Source organism: Thermobia domestica, chromosome 6, assembly GCF_964235325.1.
Source record: "Thermobia domestica chromosome 6, izTheDome1.hap1.1, whole genome shotgun sequence".
NCBI lineage: Eukaryota > Metazoa > Arthropoda > Insecta > Zygentoma > Lepismatidae > Thermobia > Thermobia domestica.
In genome coordinates this window covers 30,133,865-30,152,112 of record NC_137459.1, presented here as the reverse complement: position 1 = coordinate 30,152,112, position 18,248 = coordinate 30,133,865, and the positions used below count along the sequence as shown (strand labels likewise).

The following is an 18,248-nucleotide window of genomic DNA, read 5'->3' as shown; positions in this document are numbered from 1 at the left end:
GGATCCACTTCTCATCACCCGTAATAATTCGATGCAGAAACCCCTTTCTGCTCTGTCGTTGAAGCATCAATTCCAAAATGGTTTTTCGTCTTTCAAAGTCTCTGTCTTTCAATTCATGTGGAACCCAATGTGACATCTTTTGAATCATTCCCATGGCTTTCAAGCGTTTGGAGACTGTTGTTTGATCAACGCCTAATGCTGCTGCAAGTTGTTCTTGCGTTTGACACGAATCCTGCTCGAGCAATTCTGTCAATTCTTCGTCTTGAAATTTTTTTTGGCTGTCCAGCTCGCTCTTGGTCTGCCAAGCCGAAATCACCACTTCTAAACCGTGCAAACCACTTCTGACACGTTCGCTCAGCTAGAGCATGGTCACCATACACTTCCACCAAAATACGATGACTTTCAGTCGCACTTTTCTGCATGTTAAAGTAATGCAGCAGGACACCCCGCAAAAACACTTTATAAGGCACAAATTGCGCCATGTTCACTTAACTACAAACTGGTGTTGTTGACGCTTTAATCCACTGCCCTATACTACGAACGATACGCGATGACAGGGGTTTGCAACACATGTGTGGATACACGGAACTGTGGGACGCTCCGTTCGTTGCGCCATCTCTTGTCCACCCGCACGAATTAATTCCTAGACCAAATACATGCTCTCGTCTCTGGTCCCTTCATTACAATCCTTAAAGATGAATGCGATGTCTGTACTCGAAATGTCGAATGTCAATATCTTCACCTGGTTGATAGTCCGAGAAGACTTACTAAAACCACGTCGCCAGGAAAATGCAATTCTTTCTTACGTATAACTGGTTTACATTTTTTTGATAACTACATGTATACGGTGATAAGTCGGTACCCTTCGCACAATAATACTCAACATTTTTATAGTATTATTGCGAGTGAACATCTGGTAATTCTAATTAAAACGACATAGTGGAATTTAAGAAAGCAGGCTCGAAAGAAAAATTGTTTCTGCCTTCCTGGCGCTCATGCATTTCTACTAATGGCACCAATGATCAAAGCAGCAGAAACTAAAAAAGTAATTTCAGTTAATGAAATAAGTAAGGGGGTGAGTGCAACAGTGGTCTAACCCACATTTTTAAAATTGGAGAAAAATCAAGTTAAACTTAAACACATGTTTTTTTTTTTTTTTTTTTTTTTTTTTTTTTTTTTAGTACAATATACGAAAAGCAAGCACAAGTGTCATACATTGTATAAAAAAACATATGTGTTTAACGCGATTTTTCACCATTTTTTTTAAATTTGTCGCGCTCACCCCCTCAAATGTCTTTTAAGGCAAAATCTGTAATAAATGTCTTAAAATAAAGTCAATCGCTTCGTAACACATATAGTTTGTGTGAATATTGTTATAATATGAATACGTTTGAAACTCTTTTAATTCAATAATTTCAAATGTGATATTTTCCATTTAATACGCGTTCGCTTTTCTCGAATTCTTACCGAAATATTATATATCATTTTACTCTTACTATTGTTTACGTTTAGGATAGTATTGAAAGAATTACGATCAACTTATTTCTGATTTTCCCTGGCTTGCTGTGTTAGAACATGAATTTTCTCTCTAATTTCGACAGCAGTTTCCAGAGCACGATACTAAGCTTTCAGTTTTAATTAAGACTGAATTAGGATCCAAGTAAAGAATGATAATCCCTTAGTTATTCTGCAATGTTATGTACAGTCCGCAGCAAAAAAACCTGCAACATGAGCATGTAAGTTTATTGTGAAACTACGCCTAAGAGCACAGGGAATCATCATAACATCTAAGTGGCACGAATCACGTCAGAAGAAACTTCGGTGTCCTCCCCTGCACACTTATTTTGGAGCAAAAGAGTTCGTTGTTTCACAATAAACTTATATTCTCATGTTGCTTTTTTTTTTGCTGCGGACTGTACAATACGTAAATTAAATTTCGATCTACAAGTCAAACAAATGAACTTAGAAAACATAAACATCTATTCTAAATTTAAAGGACCCAATTACTTATCTGTTAACTGATCATCATAATCGTCTATTTTTCATTGACTGCAAAATCAAACATTTCCTTTAATAAAACTCTATGTGTAGTGTTCAGTATTGTTCTGTTATTTTTTTTCCCTAAATAACATATATCAAATGGAAATGCATCAAAGCTGTCAGAACAATTGTTTTGTCTCGCTGGAAATGTTATGCGTGACTTTTCGTGCATATCAGAAACAGTAACTATGTGCCAATCTTCATTAGTTTTATCCAGTTTCAAAATTAACTTATTAAAACTGTAAATGCCACAAGAGCACATTTTCCCTCTTTCCTGAATAAATAAAATAAAAAAAAGTACAAATCGTCACTGCACTTGCCATGTTTTTCATTTAATCGATTTAACGTTCTCTTGTCTGCTGTGAATTCCTTCACTCTGTAATATTTTAGAATATTAAATGTTCTTTTCAGTTTTCATGGGAAAGATATTCCAAGCCGGTAAGTGTCGCTTGATACATTGCAGCATCCGCAAACGTTAATATTTGCATGATTTTTTAGATGTTGAAGATGTAGTTCAGACTCGAACATGTTAGAACAACTTAAGTTACTAATCCACAATTGAGATTTCTTATTTCACGTTATGCAAACAAAAGGGGATCAATTTATTTATATTTAATATATCATATATGTATTTTGTACATACATTTTTAGTTAATTGTTTGTGTTACTTGTTTTCTAACTGGGTACGTACCAATATCAGTGCTTACAATGTTCGAGAATAAGGAAAAAATAAGAAATGTAGTTGGGGTATCGTAGTAGATTTTCTTTTAAGAGTTATGAAAGATCCAGTAGAAACGTCAAAATAAGAATCACATAAGGTCTTTCAGACTACAATACTTGCATGCTATCTATGACAAAAATCGCTTAATTTGACATTGATTGTTTTTTTTTTCTATTTTGCAGCATATTTATTTTTACATATAATTTTAAATTCTATTTATTATTGATAACATAGACCCAAAGACTGTCACACATGCCACCTCTAAACTTCCTGCCTGTCTCCCACCCAAGACTATCGCATTTTTTGTATGTTTTATAATGCTTGTATATCATATTCTTAAAATAGTTATTTTTAGTAGATTAGAACCAAAGAGTAAACATGACCTAACAGAAAATATAATATAAACTTAGCAACTGTTGCTAACGAACAAAAATGTAATATATTTGAACCCTGAAATAACCGAATTGTGTCATGTGTAGTATATTTTTACCTTCTTTTCAAAGAAAGTCTTTCTATCTGAAGAAGTTCGTAAATCGAGAACATAATTTCAATAAAATACTTGGCTATTAACAATCTATTCTCTATGTGAATTATACACGCACTTCAATAATAAGAATGAAATAAGTTTCAAACATTCATAAGAAGTTTGCTTGAACGAAGAAATGTGCAAAACTTTGAATTGGTTTCGAAAAAAAACAATGCTATGTTAGTAATAAATTGTAGTATTTATTACTATTATTATCATTTTCATTTTGTTTCTATACGCTTAACTATTTCACTGGCGTCAAAGGAATTCACAGAACTAAAACCGAGTTACCCTACATATACAATGCATTAATGTTGCCTTGATTAACTTCAACACGTTTTTAGAGTACATTCATACAAATAGTTATCACTTTATTTTTACAAATGCATTTCTTTTATCCTTGCTAATTATAATCAAAGTTTGAACGTTAAATTGAGTTTATTTCACTAATATTTAGTTATTATATATTTACGTTGTATACAAGTCAAGTCTATAAGATGCACATTTCTTAATTAGCCAAAATTGGAGTCGAATAAAACCGAAATCTATGATAAAGATATCACAACTAAGATATATATATATATATATATATATATATATATATATATATATATATATATATATATATATATGTAGCCATTCAAACAAATCTAAGAATAATCAAATCTTAAACTTCAAAGAATAAAATATTTTTTTGCCTTCTCAGACTCGAGCTGAACATAACCATGATGAAATGGAAGGGTGAAAACTCAACTATACCAAAATCCATCTGTAGTGAGCCATGTCCCATGGGTCACATTAAGAACTACCAGGTATGTATGATCAAACAGATTTTGTGTCTTACTTTTCTCTTATATTTGTTAGTGTAAAGTTAAATCCTCACGAACGTATAACATTAACTTTTTTTTTTTTCTGTTTCAAAATTAGTTCACCATAACATGCCATTTGTAGATACAAGAAAATGTATTTTCTGAAGAAATAATGCGTAGTAGGTATAAGCATGTTCACAATTGAAGCAGTTTCATCTAAACGTAATGGTTTGCCGTTTTTTATAAGTAACAGGAAGTTTACATTAATTTAGTTTCAAATTAGCTTATCCATAATTATCACAGTACAAGTATAAGAAATAAAGGATGTTTTAAAAGACTTCATCCAATTTCAAAGTGTTATAACTTCAAAATGGCTAATTGTATTTGAATGAAACGCCTACTGTTAAGAAGAGGAAGTGTTCGAGTTTCGTTTTGTTGGCAGGATATGTTACTAGTGCACGGAGAAAATTTCTATGGACGTATTGGCTGGATAAATCAGATATATCCTGAATTCGTGTGAATTATGTGGAATTTCCTCTGTTTCGTATGTTGCTAGTATCCCACATCACTTGGGGGGAGCGGTCATTCTGCTCTGCCCTATATATGCCCATCTTCTAGATTCTTGTTGATACAGACATTATACATATACAGAGGGCGTATGGAAGGATAATACAAAAATATAATATGTGGACAGATTGACAGAGAAGGATGAAACATGACTAGATAGGAAAGACTTAGGAAATACCGGTACTTAGTGTAAGTAATAGGTGCAATGTCTGGGACGTCGGTATCCTACAGACAATTGTCTCCTCTCCTGCTATTTTCCGTTTCTACCGGCATAGAACATATCCCACTTCCAACTGTGAGTGTGGAAATCGCGGTGTTGCCTGGTTAGGATTAGGATTTAGATTTCTGGGCGCTCGGCATCTAAGGCCATTTATCCCGTCACGTTTGAGGGATGACGTTCCTCGACGAGCACACTATCAGGGGAAAGGGAAGGAAGGTAGCTGCCTGGGACCTATAAGTTAGTTACCACCTCTAGTGTGAATGAGGAAAACTCGATTTACACTTTTTCGGCCGAATGACCCCACCGGGAATCGAACCCGGGACCGCTCTCACTGAAGGCGAGAGCGTTAGCGACTACGCCACGCGGGGCCATGGGTGTTGCCTCGTGTCGAGTGACGTTTGACGTCTTTGTCACGTGCTACTGGCGTTTTAGAGCACAAAGATTTTCTTTGTTTTATCTCTCGTCAAATACAAGTTTCGTCTATAAGAACTCGCTTCTTTACTCCCTTCATTGTGTGCCACCGTGGCCAAGTTATAAAAAAAGCACTCATCTGGCTAGTGGAGTCCTTGCTTCGATCTCAGCAACGTTTTTCTTTTACACATGTTGCGTCCTCCTTGCTGCACATTTCATAAGTTGTGCAGCATACGAAAACTAAAGTTTGCAGTATATTTCTGAGAGTCTTTGATATGCATGACTCCTACCGACAATTCTCTACATTCGTTGCATGCAGGGACGGCGCCAGGAACGCTTGATGGGGTGGGCGGAAAGAGGCGGACCTAGTTGCTGGGTGGGCGGACAACGAAAATGAGAACTGGGCAATGTAGACATTTTTTGACAATAATTAAATTTCAATTTTTATACTCTTTAGTTAGCTAAGGCTCAGACCGAAATAGGGGAGAAACAAGGATGTGGAAAACAGCTGTGTTGGCCTTATAGAAGGTGCCATTCCAGCATTCACCTGGTAAGACTGAAGAAATGCAGAACTTAGGATGGGCTGCGGGAGTTCGTGGCAATATGCTCGACCTACCGAATTCCGCGTGGCACACACACTACCTCTACTTTCAGCTTTTTAAATAATAATAACGGTGTGTTCTGTGTAGTCGAAGAAGTTCAAGACTGCTTTAACTCCTCTCCCTCCAAGAATGCACATGAATGCATAGAAATAAAAGAAGGATCAAACAACGCAGACTAACAGATAATACTCTACTTTTCGTTAATAACATAAAATACACAATAAGTAGGTAAAGTAAAACAAGGATAAAATAGGCTGTTGCAAACATTTTTATCTTTGAAGTATTTATTACAAGAAAGCAAAAGACAAAAAATATAAATGAGTAACTTCAGAAGCAATGCTGTCGTCTTCGCTCTCTCCAACATCTAGTTCATTTTAACTTTCCTCGAAATCGAACACTTCAAATTGCGAATCCTGGTTGTCACATGTATTTGTATTTTTTGTCTTTTTCCCCATTGAAGAAGAAGGATTATCACTAACATCAACGGATTGAAAATCGCGCTTCTTTGAACACGAGAAAGACACCCAGCCTGAGAAGAAATCGCTAGTTTTTTTCGACATATTAGCTGAACAAGCACCGACCGTCAAGACTTCTGAACGCAACAGAGATCAACTCAACAATGCTATAATAAGGGTTTTTACAAATCTGTTAAATGCCACACGGGTAAGACATGTGGTACATTGCTGTAAACAATTGCAAGTTGGAACCCTCTTATAAGAAGCTATCGCGGCAACACAAAGCAAGGGCGCCGATTTCTCTGTAAATTGGGGGGGGGGCATTCAGGTGCAGAAGGCATGCATGAGGATTTTAAGACAAATTGAATTCAAATTATGCCAAATATTGTATATTCATAAATAAAATGCGGGGTCGCACATGGGCTTTGGGGGAGCCCGGGCCCCCTTTGGTCCCCAGGATCGGCGCCCTTGACACAAAGCACTACTCTCCTCCCTCTCTTTCTCAAAATGAGACAATAGATAATACTGGCCAGCTCTGTCCATTATTTAGTTGGCTTTTTAGAAAGCACTTTTTTTTCAGTGCAGCACATACAAACACTGGCGTTTCAATAGCACGATTGTGCGTGCGTGTTAAACTTCAATTCATTAATCACGACTTTTGGCATCATTATATTACTACAAGTATCTGTCTTAAAATCATTGTCCATTGCAGAGTTAAACAGAGTCATAGAACCTATTACATTACAATCGAAAGTAATACCTATTGCTTGTGAAGTACAGGATGTCACCTTCAGTGCCGGATTTGCGTATAAGCTAAACAAGCTATAGCTCTCTTGGGGGCCCCAAAAATTTTAAAGAAAAAGTGGCTGTAATGTCATTTCCAAATAATAAGAAAAAGCAAATAAGATAAAACGCACATACAACAACGGTGTTCTGTACTGTTATGTATTAAGCTCTCATGAAGCAAGTAATAGGGCCCTGTTTTCCAACCCGCCTGCAATGGGATTTCTGTTGCCCAGCCCCGCTTATAATGGAACCCTCGTTTCCCAGCTCTGCTTGTAATGGGTATTTTGTTTCAGAGTCCCATTTGTAATCGGGACCCTGTTTTCCAGCCATTACACTTAGCTACTTTTATAAGACTTCACAACATAAGTGATACAGTATCTTGTATGCGGATAGAACTCTAGTGCTACCCTTTCTTGTACTATTTGGAATTCGGCAAGAAATTGAGTCTGGTAACAGTGGATGCTTAAGAAGAAGGCATGAAACGACAAGCTCGCGAAATAATAGTAAAATATAAAGGAATTACAGCCCTAAGCGGCAATAATCTTTACATCGCAAAATTATAGCTATTTTATTTCGCTGTACGTAAGTATGAAAAGTAGTTTGCAGAAGTATTTTCATAACTTTCAGAACTTGGCATTGATTTTCATAGTGATCTATAGAGTTGAGTTGATTTTGAGTTTAACGTCTCTTTCAGCAGCGAGGCTACATGAGACGGGACCTACTGATTAACGTGGAATCCGAACCACATGAGCTCCCACCAGGAATCGAACCCGGGTCTCCCACGCCAAAGGTGAGTACGCTAACCGCTTAGCCACGGAGGAGCTCATATAGTGATCTATAGAGTGCAATAATGGATCACTAAAAGCAGGGGCGGATCCAGGGGGCGATCGCCCCCCAGAATTGAATGTTTTTATTTTAAAAATAAAACCTATCCTAAGAATTTTCACCTTTGTATTATAAACGTAAAATAAAACCTATTGACTTCGAACGACAGCCCCCCTAAACATTCAGAATGGATCCGCCCCTGACTAAAGGAAAGAATAGGAGCACGAATCGTAGTGATTTCATCCATTCGTTCTAGGCATATGAGTCGTTCGTTTGTATACATTAACAGTATTTTATGTATTGCTACGTTCAGAACTGCCCGAATTTACGTTGTGTAAGTTAGTATGCAAGGCTAAATCCATTAGGTTATCGGCACTAGTTACTACCAGTGGCGTATTTACGATTTTGTTTCGGAAGGGGCTTTGCTAACTTTCGGGGGGGGGGGCTTTGCCTGGAAATGTGAAAATTCTGCAAGATATTTCATTTACTTTATATACTAAGTGATTTCGGGGGGGCTTAAGCCCGGAAGCTACCCCTAAATACGCCACTGGTTACTACATAGCAAGGCAAGGTACCAACATCTTTTTACGTCGCAGTAAAAAGATGCTACCTACATTTATAGGTCTTATAATAATTTTAGTGCAACAGTTAGGTTTTTTAACGACATTTTTATGATTTTCAGCCAGAGACGTATCTAGCCAGGGGCCGGAGAGGTCTAGGATCCCAGTTTTTTAAGTGACAAAAATAATTGAAGCCATTACTTACATATTTTTGAAAGTTTAGAGTAAACTCACAATATATCTATCATAATCTGGGTTTTAGTTGCCTCTTCTCCAGTTTTAACCTTCTAAGTTCGCCTCTGGATCCAGCGAATTTGTGTCGTATTACACCTTGGGTAATCTTCGAGGGTTGCATTCCATTTTGAGTTACTCCAGTAACCTGACCTCGAAAAAGCTCACACGATTAGTTGAGCTTCAGGCAGTAATTACCAACCCTGGATGATATTTAGACTGTATTTACTTACACTGATCCCTGGAAACGTTTCAAACTTTACCCAACTGAATAGAAACAACTTGAAATGAGAAATGATGCGGTCTCCACATATTGTAGAAGCATGGCGTGGAGCGTGGATCATAGTTGGTGCAGGGCAAGGAACTTTATTGGTACCAAATTAAAGTACCGCTAATTTTACAAATTTTACAGTTTTTCTGTAATGTATTCAAAACAGTAAGTTAAGTTAACGAAATATACACGAAAACGTATTTACTTAATAGATATGTATGAGGTCCATAAATTACCATATAGCATATATTCAAACAGAAAAGGCGAAATTTTGTCGCTGAAAAAGAATGCTAGAAATAAATTAGCCCCATTATCTTCAATAGCTTAGGGCCCCATCAAACCTAAATCCAGCACTGGTCACCTTTATTATTCTCCTTCTGTTGCAGGGGTGTCATTTCAGACTTCGCTTGAGGGGGCAAGAACACCAACAACATAAGACTTTCACAGTTTGCACTAGTATATTAGTAGACAATCGATAAAGTATATATGTATTCCTCAAAATCTTGCGGGGGGCAACTGCCCCCTCCTGTCCCCTTTTAATGACACCCCTGTTCTGTTGGGGTGGGCGAGGCCATCCATCGGGTGGGCGATTGCCCACCCCCGCCCACCCTTAGCGCCGTCCCTGGTTGCATGGTGTTTTCTACGGTTAGTTGTTTGGTCCGGAAGTTACCAGATTAACTTACAGCCCCTGCAGATTGCAGGCTACTTTTCTCTCTACGTTATATATATATATATATATATATAAAAACGCATGCTAATGACATTTCCTGCCAACTCTTCGGCAAGTCCCTTCAGTATTGTACCAAATAGCGAACTAGCCGCAGAAACCTTGTTGTATTTCCTAATCTCTGTAATAATGACACCATCTTCTAATTTGCAATGAAAACTTCAGTGCTGGATTTTCTTTTTACCCTGCTCCTGTACACCACTGCCATCTCCCGCCAACCAAATTAAATTTGAATATTCCTTCTTTCGAACTCTTTCATTCAACTATAAACGTTTCCAGGCTTTAAAACCTTGAAATCAGATAAAGATTTTGGATCTACCCTATATAAAACGAACTGCTACAGATTGCTCGTGTTCATCATATTTAAATTTTCTTCTGAATGCACATGTTGATTTCAATAACGAAAGTGGGGTTGTACGATCCTGTATATTGAACGAAATTGTCTCAGTATGTGTGTATGTACGCTTGTCTGTCGAATAGCACCTTTCATAGAAATAAAATTCATTTGTAATGAAATATGGAATTGTTTTTTTATTAGGCTTAATCCTATAGCAACAAAGTAGATTTTTGAAACATATCTAATAGTATGTGGTTATGCATAACTTTAAAATTTTATTATTCTTGATTTTAACGGAGGAAACCAGTCTCGCGCCAGAGGCATGTCTGTAGCCAAGGTCAGTAGAGCATAGTTGCCAGGATAGTAAACAAATTAATAAGCTCACTCATGTCCAGGTTGCCATACTTCCCGGGCTCCCAAGATTGATACCGGTTTCGAATTTACTGTCCCTTTGAGGTAACTGATTATTTAAAAAAAATGACAAGGCACCCGTTGAGACTCACTTGTCCAGAAGACAACTATTATATTTATTTACTTATTGTAGATTACAATGTAATACATGAAGCGTGTTTACATACAAAGACTTTAAATATATATTCTTGTTGAAATGGAATTCCTACATTTCACAGAAAATAGCATACATTCAGTCTTAAGAAAGATTATGTGCTATCTTTTTTCTTTACATAGTTGTAAACAAAGATTAAAAGGAAATAAAGTGCATTTATTTGTTTCAAAATATAATAAACATGAAACTACATTGATACAATTCGAATTCATTTCTTGTTTGGTAATATTCCATTAGTCTAATTAATAAATTTAAACTCCGCGCTTTCTGATGGACAAACATCGTGTTGTGTCAGTTTATTTAGGAAAATCCTGTTGTATTCTACACTGTAAAAATTACATTAATTATTTTATTATTTACTTCTGTGCTAACAACAATCTCTTTTAGCAAAATGGGAGACCCGGTTTCGATTCCCGGCGGGAGATCATATGGTTCGGATTCCAAGTTAATCAGTAGGTCCACGTCTCATATAGCCTCGCTGCTAAAAGGGACGCTAAACTAAAATCAACTCAACTCTTTTAGCAAAAGTACCACATAGTGTTAAACTCTCAATTCGATAATACAAATGATACTGTGGAAAATAAACATATTTCGTTTGTTATATTCTGAAACTACTTACGCTAGCAGTATAGGGCTACTGTTTAATGAGCTGAAACAGCTTCTTGTATGAATAGACAATGCAGGTTTCATAAGAGACGATATAAAGTTAAAGCGTGGGACACATTTTATATCGTGTGGGAAAGACAAATGAAACGAAAGTTGTGAGGCAACGTTGCCGTTCGCTTAAGGGGTGTGGCTAAGCAGAGACACTATAACACGAGCAGATGAGCAGGTAGCACAAGACGTGGCAACACCAAAGTCCTTTCATTTCGTAACTGCTTTTGCGAGGAACTCGAAGCGCCACCGTCAAATACATTGAATGCAGTTCCTTCGCACGACCCAACAAAGAAAGAGAAAACATTATTCTGCTGGTGTGTAAAGAAGTTTGAGTTGAAATTAATGCGGGTAAAACGAAAGTGCATCGTAACAAGCTGACATATATCCGCCGAAACAACGTAATCAATAATAGAAACATAGAAGCATTGAATAAGCACTTGGGTATGTCGTTAACAAATAACAAACGAAGTGAAGGATGAAATAGAAAATAGATTAATGTCGGGAAATGCATACGACTACTCGGAGAAAGCCTTTTGTCGTCCTGACTCTGATCAAATAATTTAAAAATAAAATTTCTACAAGCATAATTGTATGAAAGTGAAAGTTGGTTACTAACATGCAGAGAAGAACAATGGGTCAGGGTTTTCGAAAAAAAAAAAAAAAGAGAGAGAAAGAGAGAGTTTTGAGGAAAATATTAGTCATGGAAAGAGGACATAAAAATGAGGTAATTTAGAAAGATATATAACACTGGAGTTTGTTATAGTTGGTGGTTACAGAATATCATAGGGATAATAACGTGTAAAATGGGCGGAATAAGTCGTTTGCGCGAGAAAAAACGTGCGGCTTACATAGGATCCCAATCTAGAAGCATATAGAAATAGAACTTTGGGTACACTATCGCAAAGATAGGTGGATAATATAAAGAAATATCCTAGAAAGATAGGCAATAAATATCCAAATTTATATCAGGGTAGAATCCGGTGAAGAAGTTCCGTTTCTGTGCCGATGAATTAATTAGATACACAAGAGGAAAGCTCGCGTTGGGGCACAAAGTGTAAAGTGTAAAGTGTAAAAGCTTAAAAAGTGTAAAGTCGTAGAAGTGTAAAAGCCATCTTGAGTGAGGTCGTCTTGGCTTTTCTCATTCACACCAGGCAAATGCCGAGACGGTACCTAACACATAGGTCCCAGGCCGCTTCCTTCATTTCCCTATCATTTTTTCCCTTCTCTTTCCTCGGATAGTGAGATAGCCGAGGGACATCTTCCCTCATGCGTGACGAGCTAACATGGCGACAGAAGACGAGAACCCAGAAATCTAATTCCTAATTCCTAAATCCTAAATCCTTTATAGAAAACTAGACGGGTAAATATATTCCCACACCTTTATAACGAAAAATCCAAAGAATGCTTCTGAAAAAAAAAAATCTGCGTTGAAACTTTCATTAAATGCCATTGCTGGTATCAACCACAGAAGGCAAAAACTCTTAATAAAAGCGATCGGTTAAAAAACAATGAAATGTGATTCAACTACGAATAATAAATTCTGGATCTCTTCAGACCGCAAAACAATAGATCCAAAATGCTGGAACATCTCTCGCAGATTGTAATCAATGTCCAGCAGCGAAGTAAATTTATCACGAAGGATTTGCCATTCGTCTTTAAGAGTGACACTTCAAGAGCGCCATAATCAACTTGTAACTAGCTGGTCTACAAAATGGAAGTTTTACGCGGATAGAATTATCTTCACTTGTTTTGAGCGTGAATCACTGAACATTAAGAAAAGAAAGAGAGAGAGAGAGAGAGATGCCAATGCCATAGAAATAGAAGAACAAGGATAAGGCAATTTAAAAGGGATAATTTTTGTAGCTGATAATTATCTATATATTAAAATGCTAGATTTATATATTTGTCTCCAAAGAAAAGTTTATATGTTTGTCTCTAATCCTTTCGACAAAGAGATCTCCAAAACCACAAGTGTTAGAAACATGCTGTTTTCACTGATCGATTTTAATTTTTGTGTAGATTGTCCAGTTCTAACGGAATATTTAAAAAAATGACCATTATTTCATTATTACATTTTGGAGGTACACGTTGAAATTTTAACAAAATTAAGAATCATATCCTACGAGTTATACAATCCAACCCTCGTGTTTGTATGCAGGGATTGTATATCTCTCAGGTGTTTGTTCCATGGCCAAATTATAATGAAAAACGAAGGATGACCATTTCTCCAGGCTAAGATGAATCTTTAACGTTTGCAGTGTTTTGTCCAATGAACACCAGATATATCACTGACATTCTAATTAATTGTGTGTGTAATATATTCGCTTATTACATACTGCATCCAAAAAGAAAGAAAACATTGATCATGCATGAATTAGAAACTCCAACCGGAAGTAGGCTCAAATTTTGCAAATGGTGCGATATAATAAAAAAAAATAATCGAAAAAATCTCCCCTTTATGGTACCTCTTGCCGATTTTTATCAAGACGCCTTTAACTTGTGTCTGTAAAGGGACATGTACAGATATGAGGAATTTGAGGATTCATGCTCATATGTGTAGAGGATGATGCGCTGTGTAGAGAGCGCAGGTTCATCTAGTTTTCCTTAATGTCTTAATTAAAAATTACCATCATGTAAGAATTATCACATATCAAAGCTTCTTATTAACTTTAATCTCATATTCCCTATAACACAGTTAACGTAATTATCTAATATGAAAATGGAATTTCTCTCTTGAGCTTGGTGAACATAATACCGGGTTCGATTCCAATGGTGCCACAAACATTCGATTATGACTCTCTACCTTATGCAAATCTTGAATTTATTCAAGTTAGAAATATTTCCGATAGCAAACTCCAGCGTACTAAGCTAGAAACAACATAGTTGTGTGTCATTACTAGAGACCGGATGTTTAGGCACTAAAAACCTGGAAAATAGGCAGGCAAATAGGCACTAAAAGTTTTAAAAATATGCAGTAAAATAGGCACTAAAATGTTACTCGAAATAATGAAGATAAATACTCAATATAATTAAAAATAGATTCAAGTCATAGATAATGTTCAAAGAATATAGAAACGTACTTCTTTGTTACTATCTTCTTTTATTGTATATATAAAAACGAAGCTTGTTGCGCATTCCATATGTGCTGGGACAACCTGAAAGATGTGCACATAAGTCAAGAGGTGATTCATGACATGAAAAGAAGACAAAAAGTCGTTTTGCATGTTGTCGAATTCCACGTCGTGTAGGAGTGACAAGGGGGCGAAGTTGGAATCCAAAATCAAATCCTGACAATTGGAACGAGACATAAAGGTGTGCACATACTTCGGGAGGTGATTCGTGACATTCAAGAAGACTTTTTGTCTTCTTTTCATGTCACGAATCACCTCTCGAAGTACGCGCACATTTTTCGGTTCTGTTCCAATTGTCAGGATTTGATTTTCGATTCCAAGTTGGCATCCTGTCACTTGTACATGACACGGAATTAGACAAAATACACGAGGACTGCTTGTGTTCTTTTGATATCACTAATCACTTTTCGAAGTATGTGCACATCTTTGAAGTTTACTCTGTATATATATTGCAACGTACCACGTGCTTGTGTTTACAAACACCTAATTTACACATATATGTGTGTATTATTTATGTTATATAAATTACATTTTTCTCAATGAAGGCTTAATTTGAAGAAAATGCATAGAATAGGCAACATTAGGCAAAAAAGCAATTATTTAGGCAGCAAAGGTCGAAATAGGCAAAATAGGCAAAATAAAATTGGCTTAAATCGAAACTATAACCCCCATAGAAACTTCAAAACGTTATTTTTGATCATATCTTTAATATTAAAGAATAGGCATTTTGCCTAACATCCGGTCTCTAGTCATTACACTTCCAGAGATGGTGTGGATCAATGAAAACTTGACCCATGACCCACTTTCACAATGATATCCGTTGCTTTTTTTTTTTTTTTTTTTTTTTTTTTGCTGAATTTGGATGACGGTAAAACCTCATGCGGAACTATGCGAAGCGAAACAAATTCGAATTTACAACTTCCTTCTATATTTTCTATACTAAGAAAAGAACAAAAAAAAAAAAAAAAAGACTTCGACAGGCCTGTACATTGAATTTCTGTTGACATTGGAAATATGCTTCTCACTTGGACCACAGGGAGCATTTCTACAAAGTATGTAAGGATGAAATAGGGTAAAACGTGTTTCTTTTTCGTTATAGGGAACCACTCTTTTCCTTTTGTTTTCCGACTAGCCACCGTGGCCAATTTGATTCTAGCTTATCGTTAAAAAGAAAGATGCGACTCCGTGCGTTATCTGTCTACGTGACAAATACAACCAACAACAATGTCTATGTTGATCAAGCTTTTGTGTTTCTGGACAAAATCAATGAAACTTTGCGTCACATCTCTCTCTCTCTCTCTCTTGTTATGTATTTTTTTTCTTCTGTTATTTCCCGCCCCTATGTCGCCCGTTACTGTTGCATAAGGCGGAAAATCCAAGCCCTTGCGAAATGTTTGTTCACTTCAATTAATTGACAAAACAGCGTCTATTGTTTCTACCCATACATATGAGACTATTAGCAGCCAATTCCAACAACGACCAATGACAAACAAGAGGGCGAATACACTCCTGAAAAGACTGGGGGGGAAAACGAAATACAGGAAGCAAATATAAGAAAACAATGGTCGTTGGATGTTATTTTCTTTCCGTCTGTTAACACTGGGCAAAATTGTTCAGTGACACAAAAACTACACTGTAAACTTATATCTTCATAACCATACGTTAATAGAAGCTGTATGTATTGGTTTTACGGCCCATAGTGAAAGCAATTTAGTTTAATGGTGTGTGGTCAGCACACCGGTTGCCATCAGTCTTCTTTCTGGATTTCTAGACTGAAGTTCACTATATATTATTTCGAAAATCTCCGCCACTGACACAATACTAGGCTAACACTGAAAACTCGGCGACACATAGGAATCAAACCCAGGACCAGACACATAGGTGTTCGTGTTGTTCACATAGCTACACCGAAGTGTCACTGTTATTAATATTATATTTTATTTTATCATACACTAGCAGACTACCTGTTCTTTGCACGGGGAGAATACGTTTCTTCTTGGACATAAAGGGGTGAATTTGGATTTAACCGACATCGGAAGTTTCACTGTTCATCACAGCGACTCAGAAAACTGTGGATTCGACACTGATATTGGTCATTTTCGATCATTTTTAAGTATCTCCCCTCCCCTAAGTTGCATCTTTTCCTTTAACCGCTCAAACTGGTCTGACGTACACGTTTACAGACCATCATAGTGCTTCTAGAAGCGGTCCTACGTACATGTATAAATCCCGTGTAGTACTGAAAAAAATTATGCATATTTTTGCTATCTGTTGATTTCGGACATGAACGAAAACGCATGGCATTCAAGAATAGACTGCAATGTGCTGTCAATTGTTGATTTCCGTTCTTATTACATGAAATTATGTTCAACTTTGTGAAATTATGCAAAAAAAAAAAAATGTTTTGGTGATTTAAAATTGCCGCCTCTCGCAGCGGTAGATGAGTATTTAACTCCCGGATCGAAAGGTTAGTAATGGCATTCCAGATCTTACAATATTTCAGTGTCAAAATACTTACTTTGTAAATGTAGGTTCACTTCTCCGAATTTTGGCGGTCTAATCTACATAACGTCACAAATTTTGCCGCAGTACTTCGTTTTATTCCACTTTATGATTTCAGTAATTATTTCAAAATATGATATATTATACTTGTCTTAGCACTGTATTTGACCGAAATAATTGCTAAGAAAATTATATTGTGTTAACAACTTGTAAAATAACAAGGGATCTAATATGTTTTTTTTTCTAATCGACTATGAAAATACTTCGATGCATTAGTTATTTTTTAAAAAAAAGAAGACAAAGAAAAACTTTAATATGTTTCTTCTTGGCATAATAAACTTTTCAATTAGAGAGCTTAATGACTGCTGTTGCTTAATTTATGAAGCATTTTCTAAAATGTGTGCATTAAAACTTTTATCATACAAACCTGATTGCGTTATTAGTGTCAAAGCACTCGTGTATTCTCAACAACTATATCATCAGCTCTGAAACGTTCTAAAACCTGCAACAAATAAGCACACTTGTTGGGAGAAAAATTACCTTCAGGAAATGAACACCTGCACATATGTACCACCCAAGTTCAATCAGATCAGTAGTAGTATTTATACTGGGGGAAATTTAAAGCCATAATCTTTAACAAGACTTAATTGCCATATTAGCAACACTGTTCTTAATTCATGCTGATTTTTCCTTTAGTCTTTTTTTTTAGGGATAGTCAATTCCGGAATTTTTACTTTCCGGAATCCGGAAAGTAAAATGTGAAAAATCTGTTTTTTTTTTCAAATTTCGGACATTTTTCCGAAATCTGGAAAATGAAATTTCCGATTCCGGAAGATTTTGGCCATCCCTACTTTTTTTCCATAGCAGTCTAGCAGTGAAACGTAGAGAGAAAGGCAAGAGGGGATTGTTTTGAGGAGAACAGCCAATACACGGAACAATAGGCTAATTCAACATACAAAATCAAGCAAAACGGGATAAGAAAATGAGATAGATATCGTTATTATATGAGCATATACTATGGCAGTAGTTCCCAACATTTTTAGACTAATGCACGCTTTACTGAACGTTCGGACATCGATATATATTTGTTTTTTTTATCATTAATAATGTAAAATATAATCATGCAAAATCTAAATTTCTATAAAATAGAGACTGTATGTAGTATTGAGCGTTGTGGGTACCACTGCAGGTGTTGACTAATTTAGTTGGTTTCAAAATCGATTTTACTTTTTTTTATTAGATGTAAATGCTTCGTGATTTTTAAATTCTAAAATTTTCCAACACAACTGTACAACACACCAATGT

General features: G+C 36.2%; 1 protein-coding gene across 2 annotated transcripts in view; it reads left to right on the top strand.

Moving 5' to 3' along the window:
* The window catches only part of LOC145687918 (metabotropic glutamate receptor 8-like), a 1,213,247-nt gene that overhangs the window by 1,160,922 nt on the left and 34,077 nt on the right, over positions 1–18,248 (top strand). The window contains exons 9-10 of one of the 2 annotated variants that reach the window (XM_081761476.1): positions 2,452–2,478; positions 3,994–4,099. In XM_081761476.1, the coding sequence (XP_081617602.1) occupies positions 2,452–2,478; positions 3,994–4,099 (133 nt within the window). The remainder of the gene's footprint in view (positions 1–2,451; positions 2,479–3,993; positions 4,100–18,248) is intronic. The other variant, XM_081761477.1, reaches the window with a different exon arrangement.